At 36.4% G+C, this 24,383-nt stretch overlaps 1 protein-coding gene across 1 annotated transcript in view; it reads right to left on the reverse strand.

The window, feature by feature from the left end:
* Positions 1–368: 368 nt before the first annotated feature.
* LOC134667860 (pupal cuticle protein 36a) overlaps positions 369–24,383 on the reverse strand; it is a 36,321-nt gene continuing 12,306 nt past the window's right edge. Inside the window, exons 3-8 of the mRNA XM_063525252.1 lie at positions 13,375–13,462; positions 5,543–5,644; positions 2,335–2,474; positions 1,839–2,036; positions 963–1,313; positions 369–552 (exon numbers count right to left, since the gene is read on the reverse strand). Coding sequence (XP_063381322.1) covers positions 433–552; positions 963–1,313; positions 1,839–2,036; positions 2,335–2,474; positions 5,543–5,644; positions 13,375–13,462 — 999 coding nt within the window. The 3' untranslated portion in view covers positions 369–432. The remainder of the gene's footprint in view (positions 553–962; positions 1,314–1,838; positions 2,037–2,334; positions 2,475–5,542; positions 5,645–13,374; positions 13,463–24,383) is intronic.

The raw sequence follows: 24,383 nt of genomic DNA on the forward strand, positions 1-24,383 counted from the left end.
ATTAAAAATTAGAAAACGTTAAGCTGCTTGCTTTAGTTATTACAAGAAAAGTTTGTATTATGTTTTGAGGGTTCCAAACCAAGAAAGTAAAAATTAATAAAAAAAATATGGCGATTGTCTAAGAAACCTGTGAGCTGTCTAATGCTTTGTAGACATTTGGCAACACTACGCATTTAAGGGTTAAAGTACTTAGTGGTGTAGCTCGTGACAACGCAAATCATGTTAAGCGGTCTGATACAGTAATTCCTTTGTCCTTTTCTAATTTTCAATACATTCAAATCAAGAGACTGTCAACAAAATTCATTCTAAATGATAGTGTCTGGTCCGCATAAGAGAGCATACCTAAGGCATAAATAATATGAGAACACTATTGCATATACTTTATTACCTTAGCTTTTCTATAAAACACATATAAAAATACACTGTTTAAATTTAATAGAAACCCGCACCTGCGCCCGCTTGCACCGACGCGGACTTTTGGACCGAAACGCTGGTGCTCCCGGCTGTGTTGCCCAGGAAATTCCCCACCGCTTTCAAAGTAGAAATTGGAATCTGTGAACATTAAAATTTCGTTTAGGAACACAAAGAAAAAACATAAAAAAAGTAGAAGCAATGTTCAGTGATTTGGACAAGTTACATACTGTAATTTATGACACCTTCATTTCGCCAATTTCCTTGAATTTCGGGAGACAAAGGACATGTTATAAGCTAAATTGTATGTCCCAGTTAGCATTTATAATGGATCTTTTTCAGCTACCCTTGGAGTAATGAACCGAGAAGGGATATAGGTATGTAATCTGTTTCCTCATTATAGTCGATTTACCGAGAATGAAGGGATCCGTTTTTATTCATATCAGAAATTTTAATTTCCTGTAATTATTCACATAGATAAAAAATATCGACATTAGCTTTAACTAATATGTTACAAAAGTAAATTTAAGTTGTAGCAAAATAAAACTTACGTTGAATATATCGGCAAAGAATTGCGGATTCCTTTGGAAATTAACTTGCTTGGTGTAAGAGACTTGGTGGTTACCACCGTGGGCAACCCCAGCATCAGCTCCAGCACTGGCATAGTTCTCGACTCCAACATCAATCCTCTTTTCAATCGGAGGGGGAGGAGGTAACGCCCCAGCTCCACCTATGTATCCGTGGACTGACACCTTGTTATGAAAACGATGCGGCTTCTTGTGGTAGATGTGCTTTTCTACAACCACGGGTTGTTCGTGGTAAACATGCTTCTCAACCACTACCGGTTGAGGCTGGATGAAGTGTTTTTCAACGACCACCGGCGGAGGTTGTTCAACGTGTACCTGTAAACAATCTCAATTCAAATTACGTCAGTCTACTTTTTATAATAAATAATTTTAGTGGCTTCGACAAATATTAGGTACGTGTTGGAAGTATTTTCCATGTCAATAAAATAATATTTGATCATTTGAAGTATCTCCTTGACGAACCCGCTGTGGATAGTCAAACAAGCGGTTCCACTTTAATTATGAAAAGTATTGTTAGCACAGTCAGTGGTTCTGGTGAAATAGGTGGATTTATTTTAATTTTAATTTCTACTTCATTTTGCAGGTAGAAGTAGAAAATGGCAATGAAAATGATTGTGTCGTACGGAGTTAAAGCTGTCTGGAAGCTTCTGGTGCAATTATCTTTCATCCTCTAAAAAAACAAACCTTTTGCATTTGCATAAAACCAGACTGTTGCGGAAAGTGAAATACGGGCTGTCTGAACACTTCTGGAACTCTAAACAAAGATCTAAACATTGCGTCAAAATTAAAAATTGATCTGGTATTACTGCGGAATAAGTCTGGTTCCCCATAGTTACTCACTTCCTTGACTTTGGTCTTGGATTTTACAACGGTACTAGTTAAAGGTACAACGGGCGATGCAGCATTGAAATCGAATTCAGTGTGCACTTTTTTGTCGACGTGACTGACGGGTTGCTCAACAGCTCCAGACGAAAGCCCGAATGACTTGCTGCTTGAGTAAGTAAATCCTGATGATCCTGCAACACCGGATTCACCGCCCTGAAAATAAAAATACATATTTTTTATACTAACTGGTAATAATCTAAATCAATAATTAAAACATAACCATGTAGACTGTAGACATTGTAGATGTATTCAGTATAAAAAACATTAAAGCACAAAATGTGACAACAAGGTAAGTTTTTTGTTAGCATTTAAATAAGTAAAAACGATACATGATCAAGATTAATTACCCACTTTGAGGTAAGTACAGCCAGCGAAATATTTGTATGCCAAGTTGATAAAATAATAGTTTTGCTGATTGTAAGGCCTTGACATATTTGTAAGGAGTTCTTACCAATCCAGCAGCAGCGTTGCGATTGCCAGCGGAAGCTCCAGCGAACCCAACGCCACCAGATTTCTCAGCATCGGCGCCTCCGGCGAGTCCCGCGGCCGCTTTCACGTTGCCTCCGGCGGTCGCGCCGGCGTATAAACCACCTGATAACACACACACGTCATAATCAACAATACACAACCACACACGTCATAATTCATAATAAATACAGTTTCTTTAATTTCATGTATCTAGTCTGGCTGGATAGAGTTGACATTAACAGAAAAACTGGCGTATGAAAAACATGACAATGATGATGAATATTTCAACAATTTAATTTCCTTGAGGAACTATTTTTATGTAAGATAAAAGAGACCTACGCTCTATAAAGATGGTATAATCATAATTAAAATCATACACATACATATGTACCTATTTACATACATGTCATTTATTTACGTCTATTTAAATAGCTTACCTATGGCATGCACGATACTTACGAATTTTACGATAATATTTCTGTTGGCAATAAGTTGCCTGAGGACTATTGAAAACCCTAACGGTACAACAATTACAGTCTGGGACATTACAAGAAAGACCTAGGATAAGGCTAATTGGCACGCCATGTTAGAAGCCAATTTCAGTAGCCTTGTTAAGGCTTATGATGTACGAATTATTTTAATTACTTATATACACTAGTCATATGTTTAATACCAGTCACCAGCTAATTGCGTACTTGTCTGTTATGTAATCTTAGTAACATTCTGCGTTTGTATCTTTGCCATCATTAAACCGAGGTGACTTTTAATTACTATTCTTGTATCTACCACTATTGTCTTCGTGTCTAGGTCGGAGACATTAAAATTGCTTTGATACTATTTATTCATCAAGCAACTGGATATTTTTATAAGATGTGTGCAGTTCTGAAGGAATTCAGTTAATCAATAACTATAATAAGGAGGTACACAATCTATCTAATAGAAAATAATAGTATTTCAACGGTACAGACAAGGTATTAAATATCGACACGGACAGAGTGCCAAAAGTGTATACAGTATACGACAATGTATTGGTATAACGTACATATTTTTATATTAAATTTAAGTAACAAACTTTTAGTATAATATTATTAATCTGCATAACAAATACTTACGTAAAGAACATAACTCATCGGAACCAGATTGCGCAGTATAAATGTTCATTAATTAATCTATGCAATTAATCTAAGCGGTGCGCGCGTTCATTTTCAAGCGTTATTCACCTTCCATTTACTTAAACGTCTTGTTTTCTACAATATCTATTTTTATAAGTACTTGTTGGACTTTAAATACATGTACCTCCTACATTGACCGCAGTAAAATGATTATGTATGTTGGAAATAGGTATATTATGTCTTGAGCAACAAGCAGGAAAATATATGAATGTAGGTACCTATCCACTCTATCTAGTGACTGTAGTGATTGCTGAAAAATAAAATAAAATAATAATATGTTTTGTTGTTTTTATTCTTGCTGACTTTTTTTCAAATAAGTTCGTTCACTTATTTAATCCCCCTTGGACACAAAATCGAATTCTATCTAAGCGCCAACCAAACATCGAATCGAATTGACAGCTTAGTAGACGGTGACTGTTAATAAAATTATATAATTTACTAGCTTATTTGAATGAATATCAAACTTAGGTACGTAATAGTCCTTTAGGAAATTCCATTACTCACACTATTACCTACCTGACAATACCGACACAATCCATCGGGATACTTAATGACATTATCACTTTACGTATCGGGTGTTCACTGGATTTACAGAATAATTATTAGTTTCTAGTTACCAATTAGAAATACTAATTTGGTTTAATTTAATTCTATAAATGTAAAGTGTGCCGTCTCGTAATATGTAATTAGAACTCGCTAATTATTTATTAGATACTCCCAAGGAATTCGAATTTAATTAGTGTTGATTTACAATTGAAACCTTATTTAAAATAAAATTTCGTAGGTAACGATATGCATAACGGCTTCATGATACAATTAAGTGATTTACTTATCAGATGTAGTGTCAGCAGGTAAGTAAAAAATAATTTCGTAAAACAAGTAGGTACCTACTTTGGAACTTAATATCAAAACCATACGCTGTAACTTATTGGCGGTGTGCTTTTTTAGAACATGTATTATGTTGCCAAAAATATGAGTAGCAATGTTAAGGCCTTTCTCTAGATACTTTATCTATTCGAATCCTATGATTTCTTGACTTTTGCTCTATTATAGAGTCTATAGAAAATAAAATACGAACGCCCTTTGAAATTTATTGCACAACAGCTATATCAAAATTGCTTTTAAATTCGATTAAGTACTTAAAAATAACAACTCAAAACATGATATTCGCGATCCCGGGCCTATGCCCGGGCATGCTATATGCCCGGTATGCACAGCCGTCTCGCTATCAAGGTAGTCAGAGTTAGAGAAAAACATGAACCGACGCGACGGGGTCTTAAATATTGTATTGTATTTGTTAAGCCCCCTCCAGACTATGCGCGTGAATCGCGGGCGAAGCCGCGAACGCAAGTGTGGCGTCGATTTCGCAGATTGTTCACGCCTTCGCGCCTTGTTCTCCGTTTTTTGTCGGTATTTCGGCCCGCGTCAAAGGAGACGCGAAGCGCGAACTTGCAAGACTCCACATTACACAATATTTTGGCTCCTCTGTGGTAAGATAAATATGAATTATATTATGATTATATTATACTAAGCAGCTATATTTTACGGTTTTACAATAAAACAAAATGGAAAAACAGCTAAATCACGTCTGATGCCATAGATAACTAACAGTTAAACTCGATCAGCTGATGCTTTTCCGCCATATTGCCGCAAACCAAACTGCGAAATCGCCATGAAGTATGCGATTGTGGAGTCATACGTCAACTTCGCGATATGTTCGCTCCGCGACGTCGCGCCGCGATTCACGCACATAGTTTGGAGGGGGCTTTAGTTTTTAAATGCACCTGCGTTGTCAGATAAGACAGCGTTAGATCGGACATAGAAATAGGACCAGTACGGATATTATGATGGTCGTCTTTGTCTACGTGACAGCGTGATAAAACGGTGTCCGTCTCTTTCTATCCCGCAGAGTTAAAAAGTGACAGTTGTTTTATCACGTGGATAAATGTGAATAAAGCGATCCATAATAGGCTTGCAGGTCAAGCGCAATTAAGTATGATATAGATGAAGAGACGTTACCTCCACTCCCACCACCGCTGGCTCCACCGCCTAGCCCGGCAGCCGCCGCTTGCCCGTGAGGAGTGCCGGCCTCGGCAAACAGCCCACCGGCTCCGCCGTTACCTAAACAAATTAAGTTTTTATTACGGCAGTTATAAATATTTTTTATTACAGGTATTATAAAATAAATGCAGACAGCAGTTAACTTTAACACAAGTAGGTACGATTCAGTATATAAATGCCGTGATGTAGCTCAATTCGTTGTATTCATGGTCGTTGTAATTGTGATGTTATACTGCCCTGTCAGTGTTGAGACATATTAGCATGGAACAAAGTATGCGCGTGCCGCGTTACTTCTTTGTTTTGTGCATATTAGTTTTCGGACAGTTGACCTGTCAAATAGTTTGAAGATATTCCATGAAAGTTTACATTTTTCTCCGCCGTGCGAAGTTTTAATTTATTTATAGGTAGGTATAGTTGTACCAAGAAAAGTCTGCAGCGGATTTGATAGCCCATGCAGTGTAAGTGTTATTTGTACGTCATAATTTCATAGAAGTTTGACGTTTAAAATTACACTTGCATTGCGTGGGCTATCAAAATCGCTGCAGACTTTACACGGTCTGACTTTACTATATTTCTTTCATCATGTAGTTCGCATTTGCTATTTAGCATGATTTAGGAAATGTGATCTGATCTTACCCTTTCCGATTTCATAAACTCTCCTCTTCTTCCTCGCGTTATCCCGGCATTTTGCCACGGCTCACATAGGAGCCTGGGGTCCGCTTGACAACTAATCCCATGATTTGACGTAGGCACTAGTTTTTACGAAAGCGACTGCCATCTGACCTCCCAACCCAGAGGGGAAACTAGGCCTTATTGGGATTAGTCCGGTTTCCTCACGATGTTTTCCTTCACCGAAAAGCGACTAGTAAATATCAAATGATATTTCGAACATAAGTTCCGAAAAACTCATTGGTACGAGCCGGGGTTTGAACCCGCGACCTCCGGATTGCAAGTCGCACGCTCTTACCGCTAGGCCACCAGCGCTTTTTTTCCGATTTCATAAATTACAAGCATAAATTAAATGTTTAAATGCAGTAGATGTACGAATGTGTACAACTAAAATTGTATGGAAGTACACCTAGTATATAATATATAGTTTTTAGGGTTCCGTACCCAAAGGGTAAAATGGGACCCTATTACTAAGACTTCGCTGTCCGTCCGTCCGTCTGTCCGTCTGTCTGTCACCAGGCTGTATCTCACGAACCGTGATAGCTAGACAGTTGAAATTTTCACAGATGATGTATTTCTGTTGCCGCTATAACAACAAATATTAAAAACAGAATAAAATAAAGATTTAAGTGGGGCTCCCACACAGCAAACGTGATTTTTGACCAAAGTTAAGCAACGTCGGGCGTGGTCAGTACTTGGATGGGTGACCGTTTTCTTTGTGCATTTTTTCCCGTTTTTTTTTGCTTTATGGTACGGAACCCTTCGTGCGCGAGTCCGACTCGCACTTGCCCGGTTTTTAAATTTTGTCTTGAGGAATTAAGGTTATATTGCTACATACATATAGGATGTTTAGGAGACTTTCCTAAGAAGGGGAGTTAAGCCATGTTTAAAAATTTAGGAGACTTTAGCGCAAACTAAAAGATGACGCAGCTTACTACGGTAGAGGGTACTTATAATATAATCTCTCAGTAGCAACGAACGCCCTTGGTATTATTTGATATTATATTTTATTTGGTTGAAGATATTATTAATATACTGAGTTATAGAACTCAGAATACAATCATAAATACAACATACAAAATACACACATAATCCTATTTAAAATTAAAAGCGTATGTAAATAGTCTACAATTTAATTTACTTAAAAATGTGCATATTTAAAATCGTCTGGCTGCTATTTCTATAATAAACTTTTTTTACCTTCAAGTTATAAATAGCAGTAAAATGACGGTTTTCATTTGCAGATTGATAGATAAAAACGAGTTAATCCAACTTAAAATATGATGAGACACGCTGAGTGGCTTTGTGTTTTTTATATTTATATTTAGTAACTTCCTAATGGAACTGAAATCAAATTGTTAAATTGACCTCGGTAGCTATATGCCGATGGTATCATTTGTTCCCTAAATCGGAGCCTAGTTTTATTATAAATCCAGCCTTAATAAATTAATGATAGTTTTTGTGTTACTGCGAAAATGTTTACAACGGTTTCTAAGGTTGCCTGTACATGATTTCATTTCATGGAAAATTAAAGTCGCTAACCGATTTATAGTTTAATCACTGAAACCTTCTCAAATGTTGTGGTGTTAAATTACTTCTAACTAGAGTTAGAAATTTAATGTTTAATTTTAATATGATTTTGATTACCTAAATATGTTAGGTTATTTCTTAATTTATATTTTGAAATGTTAATAAAGTTTAAAATTGATTATTAAATAATAAATAAATATGAAGCTATATATTTATGTAATGATTTTTTTTTGTAATGGAAGCAATTTTTTAACCGACTTCCATTTCATAGAAGGAGGAGGTTCTGTATTCGGTTGTGGCTATTTTTTTTTTTTTTTTTCTATGTACGTTCACCGATTACTCCGACATCCGTAGTCCGATTTGAGTAATTCTTTTTTTGTTTGAAAGGAGCTACCTCCGAGTTGGTCCCATTTTAATTTGGTTCTGTTCTGATGATGGGATCCATGAGGAATTGAGGGAACTCCTCAATTTTTAAAGGCACATCCATGGTGATTTGGGTGTTTTCTTAAGCAACTCGAGCATTTTCTCCAGAAAACCACCACTTTGATGAAGTAGACCTGATGATGATGATTGTTTTGATGATAATGATGATGATTTATTAAATGTAGTATGTTCAGCGATTACTCCGGCACCTGTGATCCGATTTGAGTAATTCTTTTTTTGTTTGGAAGGAGTTGCCTCCAAGGTGTTTCCGTATTATTTTTGGTTCTGGTCTGATGATGGAATCCATGAGGAATTGAGGGAACTCCTCAGTTTTTAAAGGCACGTGTAAAGTGATTTCGGTGTTTTCTAAAGTAACTCGAGCATTTGCTTCCGAACACCGCCAATTTGATGTAGTGCAAGTGTAGCCTTACCACGAGTTTGACATTGACATATTCGCTAAGTTAGCGACGCTAACGTCTTCGTAACTTACTTTTTATGCATCTCGCTCGCACTAATATTCCAGTACGAGCGAGATGCAAAGAAAGTAAGTTACACACACGCTAGCGAATAAATCAATGTCAAACTCTTGGTAAGCTGGTAAGGCTACTGATCGGGGGTTAGGGTTAGGAGTTAAGGGGTCGGGTAATGGTGGTTGAAGGGGTGCTGGTTCAGGGCCGAGGGGTACATGGATCAGGGGTTGACACGCTATGAGGTTGAGTGATCGGGGGGGTTGAGGGATTGGGTCAGTGGCGGGGCGGAGGATGGATTTAGTGTAGTGACAGGAATTATAATTTCCCAGGCGGACTCGAGAAAATTCCAGATTACATATTTATTAAAGTAGATACACGAATTTAGTGTTAATCATGATGTTGTTTTTCATTCACGCGTCGCGCTATTAACAATGCGTTAAAACTAAAAATGGAAAAATAAAAACTTTTTACAAAAAAAAGAAAACCGACTTCAAAAAGGATGAAATAAAATATTATCCTTTTTAAGTCTATGCGTTACCAACTGATATGTTTGAAGTCGGTGCCAAGCCAAGTACTAAAGAATACCCGTCAAAAATAATCAGCTTTATGACTATAAATCCCATTAGAACTGTACCATTAGAACTATTATAAATGTGTAAGTAATTCTGTCTGCCTCTTTGTCGCCTTTTCATGGCTAAACAACTGAACCGCTTTAGGTGAAATTTGGCAAGAACGTAAATTCCTTGAATTGTTTTATATTTTGAAATGTAGTCCTCTGAATAAGGGACGGGAAATAACTTCAGTCCCAATCCCACGCTTGCGTGCCGACAAACATGGTACGGACTGTGCCAAGAAGGTTTGATCGTGTGTTCTTAGGTACAGTCGACGTCAAAGATATGTCTTATACACTTTTGCACCTTACTCCTTTGTAATAAGACGAAAAGTGTAAACATATTTTTAACGTCGACTGTACCTACAGAAAGTACGTTCATTGTAAGGCAATACAACGTACATCAAAATCATGATATGCTTCAAAAGTTGGCTTGGCACCGACTTCAAACATATCAGTTGGTAACGCATAGACTTAAAAAGGATAATATTTTATTTCATCCTTTTTGAAGTCGGTTTTCTTTTTTTTGTAAAAAGTTTTTATTAAATACTAATATTGCAAAGTTTTTACGGTTCTATTTATTTACTTTAAGGCAAGATTTTTGAAGTGGTTTTCTCATAAAATTATTATTGTTTAGTTTGATACTAAGTTGGTACCTACTACCTAGGTACTAATTATTTGACTACCTACGTATTGCGCATTACATTGCACGAACTTTCTGCATAATTTTATTGCCTACCTACATAATAATAGTAACATCATAGCGCCACTTGCACCAACCCATTAACCCGGGGTTAACCGGTTAAACCGTTAACCCAGTGTCAAATTGTAATGGAATCCCATGGTAAAGAGAGGTTTAACCGGTTAACCCGGGTTAGTGAATGGTGTAAGTGGCCCTTACAAAAGTAGCAAAATATGAAACCAACCACGCTTCTTGAGAACCACACAGATTAAGTATCCCTTCGTCTTCAATTAGGTAAGTATACCGTTTTAAAAACAATTGCGTGTCAATCATTTGTCATATTTCAGAGCAACCATTATTGACAACCAAATTAGCTTGAACCCTAAATGGCTCAACATTAAAGTCCGTGACTGGTCAAGTGTAAAAATATGGGTACATACAACTTACTCAAAATATGTCCCATACTCTTCTTAATTCACCGACATAAGAGCTATATTTTTGAGTAAGATGTGGGCACCCATATTACACTTTGACTTTACAATAATTTACCACCGAATAATTGGTGGGATGTCATAGTGTTGGGCGGGTTTAATATCTCTCACCGTACTGCCTGATTCAAACGTTTCTTAATACAAAAACTTCACTTTTGACACACATCTAATCCATCTAATTCATAATATATAATATCTAGACGTAATATTTGACGTATCTTAAAATTCGAATCGAGCCGTTAGCGGTTTCGTGCTGAGTAAGAGGAATCGATCAAAACACGACACGAACGACCTTAATTTGAACTCAGGACTCTTGATAAGGTTTATGAATAATCAATCTTTGTGATTCTAACAGCCTGCGATTTAATACGCGATCTAACAAACAACGATTTAAAAAATAAGATACCAACATAATAGAATAATATGAGTGTAGATGGGTCTCTCGCTCTTACTAATTCTAATTACCATTGATGCGAGAGAGATGGACTAAGATTGCTATCACGTTGAAATAATGTTTTTAGATTCGGTATACTTACTAGTGATGTGATGGCAAAAATCTCTATCGAGATAGTTGCATGCGCCTGACGAGAATTTGTCAAGGGTCATTTTGGGAGGCAAAATTAAGTGTACGATGAAAAACTTTCTTTAGACCTATGCGTAGACCTAAACCACTAGACTATAAGTATACTTACTGGAATTAATAACTTCAGATTTGTAAAATATGACTATTTAATTTTAGAATAGCGGTGTCGCCTCACTCTCATTACTTATAATTGTGACGTCCCACGGGCAAAGGTACCTTATGGCGGGTATGGAGTTATGCATACCCCAGTAATCTACAATAAATAAGCTATCGATAACACAAAAGATCAACCTTCTAAGTTGCGTAGTTACAGAGATATGATTTTTTGAAAATAATGTTGTGAAATGAGCAACTTTACGATAGAGAAGTTTTAAGTTTAGCCGCCTAAAAAACTATGTTCCTGAAGTAAGTTACATAGTTGACTACAAATAATAATACCTTATATATCTGAGATTAAAAAAATGTTGCGACTTGTTCTGTAATGCAAATAGAAACCTTTGATATCGACTGATTTATGTGTATACTAACCAATCTCTTGAAAATAAAGTTTTATTTCATTTTCACGATTGATTGCAATGAGCTCTTAAGATTTAAATTGTATCTATTAGAAAACGACACTGAGAGACAATTTAAGCAAAAAACAATACCGATTTAGAGGTGAAAATGTATTATCTGACTTTTTCATATAAAATCAGAAAATTTAATATTTTTACTTTTAATGTAACACACAATCAATTTTTCTGAGCACATATGAAAGAAATTCTGTCATTCAAATGAAATAAATCCTTAAACCCCAACTAAATACTATATTTAACCCCTTTAGCCACTTTAAACTTACATAACAATTACAGTATTTGCTCCATACATTTACGAAAAGGTACCTTATGGAAATAAATCTAATAATACATCACTACAAAACATCAATCACATTGAAGTTTATCTTTTATGAATAGAAAATATTAATTTACATTAAACTGCCACAAATTTAATTAGTTCTTCGTCATAATAATCTTAAAAAAGACCAATAATTTGTATGTAATGAAAAGGTACCTTGTGGTTAAGTTACATGATGAGGCATGATGATGATGGAACAGTTAGGATAAACTAATAATATTTTGGGGTAAAGATGGTATAAATCGTCTATTTCTTATCAATAATATATTTTGGTTGCCATTGAAGACAAGCGGCATTGAGGTTCAATGACCTCAGATATTCCATAAGGTAATGCGTCGGGTATTGGCATTTTTCAGCAAACCAATGGCTGATCTATTGCATGCGACCAAACTAAATGAAGATTATACTAGTTAAGAAAGACTTGACGAGAGTAAATTTGGTATAATAGCAGGCTACTTGGATTAGTAATGTCGGTCGATGTACGGTTATAATATTTGCTAGGCGCCCCAACCAGAACTGAAATTATCATATTAGTTTTGCAGAATGCTAATACAGTTCTCTACCAAACTTCTTTTCCCGTATTGACTAGTTTTTTTGGGAATTTTCAATCTTTTTTCCATAAGGTACCTTTTCGACTAAACTCTGAGACGACATTACTAGGCTTATAACTAACTTATAACAAAAATAAAAACAGGTAAACAAACGTTACTCATTAAGGTTTCAGATCACACAATAAAAAAAATTGAGCATTTTTTCACCTCTTTACAAAACATTTCATATCTCCGAAACTAGAAACCCTCATAAGGTACCTTTTCCCGTGGAACGTCACAATTACTTATGTAATAGCACTGTTTATTTGAATGGAATTAATTGTTTTGTTAGTATTAGTTTTATGTAATGTGTAAATGCCTGAAAAGGTAAGATTTTAGTTATATATGTAAGTTATTAATGAACTTAATGTGCTGTACATACTTAGCTTTAATCTATTACACAATAAATTACAATTACAATTACTTATTTATTTTGTTCATTACTTAAGGTAATCTGTTTATCACAGACTAATTTTAATTTTTAACAAGCGGAAATGTCTGCGAACGATGCTATTAAGCTTAGAATAAATTTAAAAGTGGAAAAAATACTCTACAGGGTTATTGGGCGTGATTTGCTGGCTATGGATGAGATCTTGGTGGCTCAGATGGCAGAGCGCTGTGAGTTAAGTCTATACCAATACAGTAATTTTTCCACTTCTAAATTTATCACAGACTAGTTATAAAAATGAAATTCTTGTAAGCACGTAAGTTGCTACAGTTAAGACAAGGGTTTAGTAATCTTTTATCCGACATTTGCCGTAAACCAACCAAATGAATGCGAAGTAAGCTCAATAACAGACCTACTTCAAGTGCCCAAGTTTACATGATTAAGAGAAGTAATTACGTACCTAATACTCCTCCCAGCCCAGCTGCCGCGTGGTAACCGCCGAAGTTTACGCCCACTTTGCCTTCTTTGAATGTAATGAATTGGGGGGCCTGCAAAGAAACAATATTTCATTCAAGTCATGCAGGTTATGGAAACTTTTCTATAGAGGTGTAAACGAGCTAGACAAATACTGTGTATAACAATAAAACAGTTTAATGTGCTTAACATTAATGTGCTAATTATTAATATTTAATAAGTTAGTGGCTAGTGTCTAATTGTGTATAGATATTAGATGCGGATGCGGTAAATATATTAAGGTGCTAATTTATGACATCGGTTCTATAGACCTAAAAAAACACCAATATGCGAAATATATGCGAAAACAATTTTTACTTGAATTTACAACATTAAACCTGCCGTGTAGGTACTTACCGTACACGGAAAGAATATGAACTGAAATAAATGTCATATACTAAGAAAAAGTGACCAAGGCCTTCAGTGCCCCAGGCTGGTGCCTCGCCTGTGCCAGCCGGCCACGGGGCCACAGCAGCAAAGGTCGAGTTTTTCCAAGTATATGCACTTCTTACTGAAGGCTTATGGCTGAAGAATATGTCTGTCACTGTGACAACATTTTGCGTTATCGCGGTTTGAAAGGAACGATGTAAGTAGTTAATAAAACATTCTTTATTTAAATCAAAACATACATACAGTTAATCATACTTACAAACTAAACACACACAAAGTTACTAACTAAACATTGCTGCCGCTCCTAGACGCTTCCGGTGCAAAAGTGCCCATAATACTCGCGGCATTGCCGCGCTGGATGGCTATGGATAGCCTTTGCACCAGAAACGAAGTTAATTATATATGTAGTTAATTAACCATATAATTTCCGTGTATACGAAAAAAACCGGGCAAGTGCGAGTCGGACTCGCGCACGAAGGGTTCCGTACCATAATGCAAAAAAAAAACAAAAAATAACCAAAAAAATAAACGGTCACCCATCCAAGTACTGACCACTCCCGACGTTGCTTAACTTTGGTCAAAAATCACGTTTGTTGTATGGGAGCCCCATTTAAATCTTTATTTTATTCTGTTTTTAGTATTTGTTGTTACAGCGGCAACAGAAATACATCATCTGTGAAAATTTCAACTGTCTAGCTATCACGGTTCGTGAGATACAGCCTGGTGACAGACGGATGGACGGACTGACGGACGGACGGACGGACGGACGGACAGCGATGTCTTAGTAATAGGGTCCCGTTTTACCCTTTGGGTACGGAACCCTAAAAAAGAAGTTATAACTAATATGTAGTTTATTGAGGGCTCTACATTTTGAGATTATAATTTCATTTACCAATAAAAGTGACTAGAAATGTTCTTTTCGTACACTTTAATTATAAATTGTTAAGAGCTGCCCCTGATTATTGGCAAAAACATATGAGGCTAAGCTAGGAGCAACTCCTAATTACGATCAAAACAGGTCGACGATAAACCATTGAACCACAGTTCTGAGCGAAACGAGCCATAGACACAATTCAGGTTCATTACCGCTGCACGCTGGAAATGGTAACTACATTGAAATGACTCACTGATCGGGCACGCGGCACGTGGCATAATTAGCTTTTGAATTAGAATCGCAATTGAATCTAACATCGGTCATAACGAATGTTGTGACTGATACACGTATATGGTCCACTAGCTGCTCATAGGTTAGAATATACTTATATCTACTAGGAATTAAATGATGTCTTGGAAGAAATAAGTTTGTAAGACTAGACATGATAATTTAAAAAGCAACTAGGTACCTATCTACTCCGGTACCTACCTACGGTTTTACGTAAAAATAGTGTAATCTAATCAAACTATACACCCAATCCGAACGAACAGGCCTATAACCGCGAAAATCGAAGTTCGCAAATTGCAGGCATTTTTTTCTGTCACTATAATTACGCCGTCATCGGAGTAAAAGAGAAAGATCCCCGCATTTTGCGAATTTCGGTTTTCGCGGTAGCCCCTCTGTTTTCAGCTTTTCAGTACCCTGTAAGTGTTATATCGAAACCTAGAAAATTAAGACCTCAAATTTGCAGTTGTCTACGTAGCTACAGTTTTTATTAGTGTTATGAAACCTGCTTTTAGTTGCAATGTGCATAAAGTTAAAATCACAAATTTTTTAACACGAACGTCATATTGTTCAAAGTTCTGAGACGTTCACTGAATTTTTGAAATATACAACAAATGTATATCAACTGCTCAAGGTGCAGGGCCGTTTTAGAATTATGTTTAAAAGTTAAGTTCAAAATAAATACATATTTACTTATGTACGTTATACGATAGTGTCATTGTATTGATTGATTGCTTCAGAAACGTGGCTCGAAAGCTTAATACAGTATCACAAAGTATCAAATGATACCCGATTACTTTGGCAATACATTATTTGGTTTTTATATAAGCATTTTTTAAATTATTCTATACTAAATTAATGAAATAACTAGTTATGCGTGCACAATGCACATTCTACAATTTCTACATGGATCCGTCATCGTCATAAGACCGTCTTCACGATTTACTTTCTGGGCAGAAAGTCCCATCATATTGGGACTCTAAAACATGTGGAAATTCAAAACCACATTAGCAAGTTAGTTACCGTCTCTATAAACCCTAGTTCATAAGTGATAAGATAATAACTTAAAGCGCCAACACTTGATGTACTCGTACTCAGTGCATTCGTAAACACTATCTGAGCTCTTACTGAGAGTGCCACATGAATAACCATTAGCAGATGATGTTCCACCTCGTTACCTGGTGATGCTGAATAATATTTAGAACTTTGGTTAGTTTCCTGGCATCCTAAATATTCAAACAACTGGGCACCAAACTTTGACGTTGAGTAAAGTTATGTAAGGATGTAAGGATATATTTCTTGTAAGAAAGAGACATAGTTTTAGTGATGACACTTTGACACATGCCTATTGTGTATCATTGTATAATTAGTAAGTTTAGGTTTCTTATGTTAAGAAAGTAACAAAACAAACTCATTTATTTTGCATATATTCAGGTAAGTTTTACCAATTACATACACTATATGATCCTTTTAAGGATACAGCAAATATAATACTTTATATAATACATAATTATAATCAAACTTAACCTGATAAAGTAAGAAACCACAATTAGGTACGTAGAGTTAGATTAATTGCTAGAATCTATATATAAAGTTTATATTTTGATGTGCAATAGAGCTTTTGCATTGTAGAAGTGACCCAATTAAATACTGCAACAATTCCTAGTTCCATGGACGCTGGGTCTGCAATAAACTCGAGAAACTCTGTACTTTGTGCACAATATAACTTTAGCGTTTTACAGCTAGAAAGTCAGACATCTTTAATGAGTCACAGTTTGACGGGGTTGGCGTTCATTTTAAAAGACACATTCATTTTAAAGTGATTACTAGAGAGACATTTGAAGCGTACAAACGTGTATACTTTTGTATTAACACTTCCAATCTTTATCATAAATATAAACAATACATATAAATTATCTTTTCACGATAAAATGCCTAATACGTTAAATATTTTTTTTAAACTAACTACTCTCAGTTTCTTCTTTAACAGTGGAAAAGTTACTTGACTTTAAGACGTCAAAGTGCAACAAAGGCATGTGTCTTTTAATTAATTATAAATACATAATTAATTGACATAAATTAAGCTTTATAATTCTGAATCATAAGGGAAACCCGTATGACGCACGAATTGGCTTTGATCAATACCCATTACATAAATGACTGTAAATTAGACTTTTAACTGTGGTTATTATCCAGAGAATATTATTGGAATTGTAGTTGTTACTACAATGTTAAATTCGCTATTTGAAATAGCTAAAATTCCTACTATCTAAACGTTAATCGTACATTGTAAGCGTATTCACAAACAAGCTTAATTTATCCAGCTAGGGAACAAATTAAATTATTTATGAAACTTCATTTGTTTAATCAGTTTTTATGTAATCATTTTAGTTAGTAACAATAGGTAAGTTTGAAATAAACAAAGAACAATAAACTATAATAAGCTTAACTACAATAATTCAAACTAGGTATAAATAAACTTAAAATAAAGTTTTAATGAAAATATGTACGTCATGGCCGACTTTAAAGTATTAGCTTGATCAAAGTAAGCTGACAACACGTAGCACGTCTGTTATTACCCGATTTTTGTAGTATTAATTTGACGCTTAACAAAGAATTGATGTTACCTTGTACAATTTTGCGTGTACAGTCGACGTCAAAGATATGTTTACACTTTTTGCCTTATTACAAAGGAGTAAGGTGCAATAGTGTAAACATATTTTTGACGTTGACTACAGTACAGTCTAAATTAGAGAAGAGACTAATACGAGTAGCTCTTCAAGCTATTGTGGTAAGTCGTGCGATATAGCATTTTCGTGTTTTTAATTGCATGAGATAGGTTATTAAAAGTTTTTACGGAGCCCTTGGTACGCGAGTTAAATTATCACCCACTTGACCGGTGTTTTAAAGTAAGTAGGTTTTAAGCATTCGTTGATACTAGCCACAGCCTTATAACTTACTTCAGAGTCAACTCACTGTACTTAATACTTGAGGCGATTACAAACGATTGCATTATAAAGACGCATTGTCTAATGATCATTATCTTGATGCCTTTGTTCAAGTAATGTGCAGAAAAAATTATACGTTCATACTAATTTTCTGACAACACTTAAACTTAGATAGTCATTAGTTGCTCAAATAATTACGAAATTCAACGGGTGATGAGCGTAAACTCCACATGATTGCTTACGAAAAAGAAGAAATTTACGTTCAGATTGCAAAAATTCGCATTCTTAAATAAATAATAGGAGTGGGTGATTATCTCAAAATTATTTTTTAGTTGTAGAGTTGATAACTAAAACTAACTTTTATTGATAGCATTATATATTTACAAACAACATAGGTAAGTGTTGGAAATAGGTATCAAATGTGGCATTATCTATGAAAAGGGACCTTATTGTCTATGGCGCTTACGACGCACATGTCGCGCGGCGTGGTATTTATATCAGAACATCGTTGATAATGGCGGAAGCGCCATCGACAATAAGGTCCCTTTTCATAGATAACGTCGCAAATATTGCGATGTTTACGTTATGCCATTCGGTTATTTCGGTAATGTCACGGGTACTATCTGATGACATTCATAATCTTTCATGCATACACAAAATAATTACTTACGCCAAGGTCTAATCTATTATTGCACAATGGGATATTGCCAACAACGCAATTACGAGTATATAGTAGATTTACCTGTATAATCGGATATCCGAATATTAACGAGTCATAATTGCTTAGTTACGTTCCTTGTATTTGGTTACTTCTAAAAATAATATCAGCAGGTATAATTATCATAAACGGGGCTTATTCTATTATTGTACTGTTCAAAGTTTATCATTGGTGGGTGCTAGTAAAAATTGAGATTAAAACCTAATAAATAAATAAATATAATAATAATAATAAACCCGCGGGGTCAGCTTGTGTCGAGCTGACGGTGAGTGGCGATGGCGACACCGCGGACCTCTATTCCAGAGGGCCCTGTCATCTGGCCCTCGCCTCTGTGCTTGCCTTGACTGGCCGGCCAGAGTGGAGTCGCAAGAGCGGGACCTATGCTCCAGGTTGGAAGTGTAAAATGTCATAACGCCGGCGGCCCGCTGAACGGATTACCGGGATCTGGCTACCGCAGACTCACCTCTCGACAACCTCACAGTCACTCCAAAGTGTTGCCCTGTTGTCGCACTGTGCGTGCGGCCATTGCGGGGCCCACTCAATGAGTTGGCGAGTCACCACCAGTCTTACACAATTTTGAGACTGATTGTCACGGCAGGTGTTCGCTAGTCTCTCCCATAGCCCATTATCCAGTCCATCCAACTTTCAAATCTATAGCCCATGACCTTAGTTCCCATCGCAGCACATAAGTGCTGCACTGCAATAGTCTTTGCACCTGGCGGGGACCATCTCCGGATGTTTCACATTGTGCGTTCGGGGATGGTATCCGCCACGTGTATCCCTTGCTTTTAGATTAAAGTGTCTTAAAGGGCCTCTGCGCTGTTGGCTTCGGCCCCACGTACGCCTCCCAAAGGTCCGGGACCCCATGGTCCCGAGATATGGAAAAGACATACAAATAATAATAATACGCGTCAATAATAACTACCTTTTCTTCAATAGACGTATCTCTATATGTGGAACAATTAGATTGTAGGAAACACTTTTGCGCGCAAACTATGCAGTTTGATCTCTAATTTTAAAAGTATAAAGGAGTGGCGGATTCTTTTGTCGTGTTGTATCGTCCGCTACTATTGAAGCTGACTGTATTACTTGACCCTGCTACTCCGCCTACTTGGGATTCGGTCTGTGTCATTTCCTCTCCCTCCCCTTTGGGAAATAAAATAAAATAAATTAATTTGCAATAGCGAAATTAAAGATTCCGACGAATTTAGAATCTATTCCTTTTTTGAAGCCAGTAAAAGAGTTAATATCGTACATCGTACTATGTATTCACACCCCTATGAAGTTAAGATTTCTTAATTAAATCATCTTAAAACATAACGTTAATAAGAACTTGTATGTTAATAATATCCGATTAAAATTCAACTATGTATATATTAAAGTATGTACTCAGGCAGTTAGGTACTCTTCGACCTCCACACCTGCGTAATCATACTACATTCTAAAAAACTAAAGACGTCAGTATATAAATAAATGATACATAAAGCCGCGATTATTATTAAAATAGTCTTTTATAGATGATAATTATACCGAGTGTTGCCACTACATTTAATGATAGGTACATGTTATGACGCATTTCCTGTTCTAGCAGCAACATCAATGCTACAAGCCGATCCTGTTGGCTCTTATTACGAAGATGTTAAAGTCTAATTCTGTACCTATTCGCTGTCGGAAGCAACATCTGAATTAACATACACTAGATTTATTAGATAACGCGGTATTTCAGTAGCGGTAAAACCGTATGCAATCGGCTGTGCTAGGATTTATCGAAGAATAATCGGAAAATCTAATAAGAGAAGACAAAATACCTAGACGAAGAACATATACTGTAGGTAACGCGCAATGAATGACGCAATAAAAGTATTTGAGTAGATAATGTAGGTATTTAACTTGACAACTTGACAAGCCGAAAAACAACCTATCGTATTTGTTTATATGACCGAAAAAAATGATTCAACTGAAAATGATTACCTATTTAAGTTTCTTCGGTTTGATAGGCATAATTGCTTAGATATGGATATCTAAGCAATTATGGTTTAGCTACAGTGTAAAATTGGAAGCGCTGGTGGTATGTAAGAACGTGAAACTTTCAATCCGGAGGTCGCGGATTCTAACCCTGGCTGAGTTTTTCAGAACTTATGTACGAAATATCATTTGATATTTACCAGTTGTTTTTCGGTAAAGGATAACATCGTGCGAATCTTCGGATCTTGTTTACCCTCAGTGTTGAAAGGTCAGATGGCAGTCGTTTTCGTATAAACTAGTGCCTACGCCAAATCTTAGGATAAGTTGCCAAGCGGATCACATGCTCCCAAGTCCCATGAGGAATATGATAGACGATACAGCGTCAAATTGTATTAGGAAAATACATGTAGCACCACGCGTACTGTATAGTACAGTAGACCAAGTTAAATGATTTTTTTTTAAGTGAAAGTGAGTGTTATGTTATGTATGATAATCGTATTTTTTTCTCAATGCATCCTTGAGATGGAAAGGTGATATGTAACATATAGTATGCAGCTTCTTTGTACATATAATTTACATGCCTTGTTGTATACATTTTTCAAGTTGCTCTAAAAGCTAAAATTTGGTTATGTACCTAATACCAAACAATGTGCATTTTATTTATGTTATAACTAAAATTCGCTTTCTCTCCAGTCAGTGCAGCGCATTAACATATCTAATGAATGTATTGGCTCTAATGGATGTATTGTTCGTATAAATATTTGCGCCAGCGACTGATTTTTTGCCGCCATGTACGTAAGTACCTATACGTATATATAAATCTCTGTACATATAATTAACCTACCAATCACAATATATAGATGACAAAAAAGATAATAATATTCCAAACATGAGTGACATTGTAAACATGGAGTACCAAAACACATTATGCATTATTCATTTTTATTATTTAAGGATCACGAACATCAAAATGACTCGTCTTTGTTTGATAGGGAAAAAATATATCTGTCGTAGTTTCTAACTCGGTTTTTGTATTGGTGGTTGTTAAATGTTAATGACTAGTAATGACGTGATAGTTCTGTCATACCTACTATACTTACAATTTTATACGACGTCTTAGACCGGGAGATAGTGACACATTTTACTGGGTCATTTGTACCAGTATGGCGGTTCGTCAGGGGTCTAAGCATGTAATGAAGGAAAGAAAAATGATGGTCATAGCGCTGGTACCGGCGGCCCAATCGCGTGGGCGTTAGTCGAACGTGTCGGATAAAATACGAGTGTCGAACGATTTGTTCCACAAAAATCCTCGTATTATTCGATAGTCCATAAAAAAGAAGTAGACGGTAGCGTAATGCCATACTTCTCCGGTGTGACTTACAGCCCGCCATACTGAGGCGAACACGTTAATTTAAAAACAACAATTCAATCATTTGTGCCAAGCTAATTTTTGCACAGGTGATCATCTTCGAGCAGCCATTCATGGACATCACCATGCCATACTCTTCGGACGGTTCCAAATGCCCGCCATATTATCCGACACGTTCGACTAACGCCCACGCGATTGGGCCGCCGGTACCAGCGCTATGACCATCATTTTTATTTCGTTCATTACGTACTTAGACCCCTGACGAACCGCCATACTGGTACAAATGACCCAGTAAAATGTGTCACTATCTCCCGGTCTATCTTATTGTAAGCGGTCACCGTACCCACCAACTCCAGGGGTGTTACATGCACGTTGCCGACCCTTTAAAAACCTGTACACTCCTTTTTTGAAGAACCCCGTTCTGTGGTCCTAGATCGGCAGGCGGCTCATGTCACTTGACAGTTGGAGCGTTCGCAGGAGGAAATTCAACACGTGGCGCGACCATAGGTTCTAGCAGGGGTGCGAAACTCCTGACCTCGGTCAAACTCGGCTCCGCTCGGCTCAGCATAGTTCCGAGCAATTATTAGGGTTGGCACCACTTGACTTCCTTTTGCGTGCACGACCACAGATAAGATAATCACTTGATTTTTGACAACTCTAACTAGCCGGAAGGGATAGTGCCATATATTAGAAAGGGACAGCATGATTTGACCCTGAACCGCTGTCAAACTTCGGTTTTGTAGGAAGTTTCCTTTCTGTACGGTAGTACTATTAATTATTCTGTGGTTCTGAGGGAGTAAGGATATACACCCTGCCGACGGCGAGCGATGTGGTGATAGAAAACTATGCATACTACTAAAAAACTTAATTGATAGGTATTATTGGCGTTCGAAATTCAAAACCAATTGTTTATATTTCTCGTGAATACGGTAAACAATTAATTGAGTATCGCGGCATTCGCAGCACAGTATGAATGCATTCAGCTAAAATTTTAAACATGAACTCGATGTCAACGTTAATTTTGTGGGCGAGTATCTATCTAAATGTAAGCAATATTACCCTCAAACAAATGATTGAACAGGCAATTTTTTTACCAAAACCGTTTTAAATCGCTTAAAGAAACCTTCGAACTTTTAAATTCCTTTAATACTTTTTCAAGTTAGTGAAGTTGAAAATCTAAAATTGGAATCTTTGAAAGAATTCCTTTGTTTCAAATAGGTAGCTTTTGAATACTGGGGAAGTTGGTAAAGAAAACTTTTATGGTTCCGTTTTAACTCATTTTCAACTTGATAGATAGAAATGACAATATCTAAACTATCTATTAAGTACTCTTGCGATCATTCCGTGTATATAATTGGATTCTCCGACGAACCTTTGGACAAAATATGTAATGCCGACAGTACATACAACTAATATTATTATGGAATCAGTGTCCAAATTTCAAAGCTGTTCGTAGTAGGTACTTATAGAAAACGTTACGTAACAAGCCACACCTGGGCGGTGCTTCCTTTTCTCACGGAGATGTACGGCTCGATTCGGGAAATGAATTAGAGGCTCACTAGATATGAAATAGTAAAGATATGTGACGTTCCACTACAAAAGGTACCTTATGGCGGCTGGCGCCGCGATTCGGGAAATGAATTAGGGATTCACTAGATATGAAATAGTGAAGATATGTGACGTTCCACGGGTAAAGGTACCTTATGGCAGCCGGCGCTTACGTCGCATAGTGCCGCAATAATATTGGGGCGGCGTTGATAATACCGTAAGCGCCAACCGCCATAGAGTACCTTTACCCGTGGGACGTCACATATCTTTACTATATCGTATCTAGTTAATCTCTAATTCATTTCCCGAATCGCGCCGGTAGTACCCGAAAGCTCGTATGCGATCATAATAACGTCTTTAAACATGAGTTACGTGTATAGTAGAAACCTGAAAATATTACACAATATAAGGCAACGTTCGATGCAGTGAATACTTTACGTTGGTACATTTTCCGAACATGTATCTGTATTGGAAAATTCGTTTCGTTAACACCTCTAGTATTTTTAATAAGGCAAACAAAATATGGAAATGTAAAGAAAAAAATATCCGTACAACATTTTGGATCTGAATACATTTTTCAATGTTAAATTAATCCATGATCAAATATGCTGAATTAATGATAAAATATTTCGTTGTTATAATAGTACATTATTGCAGAGGCCGGGAAAGGGCAATTCGTGGATGAGTTTCGATTTTGTCGGACGACGCGAAGCGGAGTCCGACAAAGAAGGCGAATCCACGAATTGCTATTCCTGCCGAGGCATATATAGTGCTTTTCTCCAAACATGCGAGGAAATAAGCTAAAATAATTATTATTTAAGCATCAAGCATCACTCAAATCAAACCTTCACATCCAAAA

Source organism: Cydia fagiglandana, chromosome 10 (genome assembly GCF_963556715.1).
Source record: "Cydia fagiglandana chromosome 10, ilCydFagi1.1, whole genome shotgun sequence".
Lineage (NCBI taxonomy): Eukaryota > Metazoa > Arthropoda > Insecta > Lepidoptera > Tortricidae > Cydia > Cydia fagiglandana.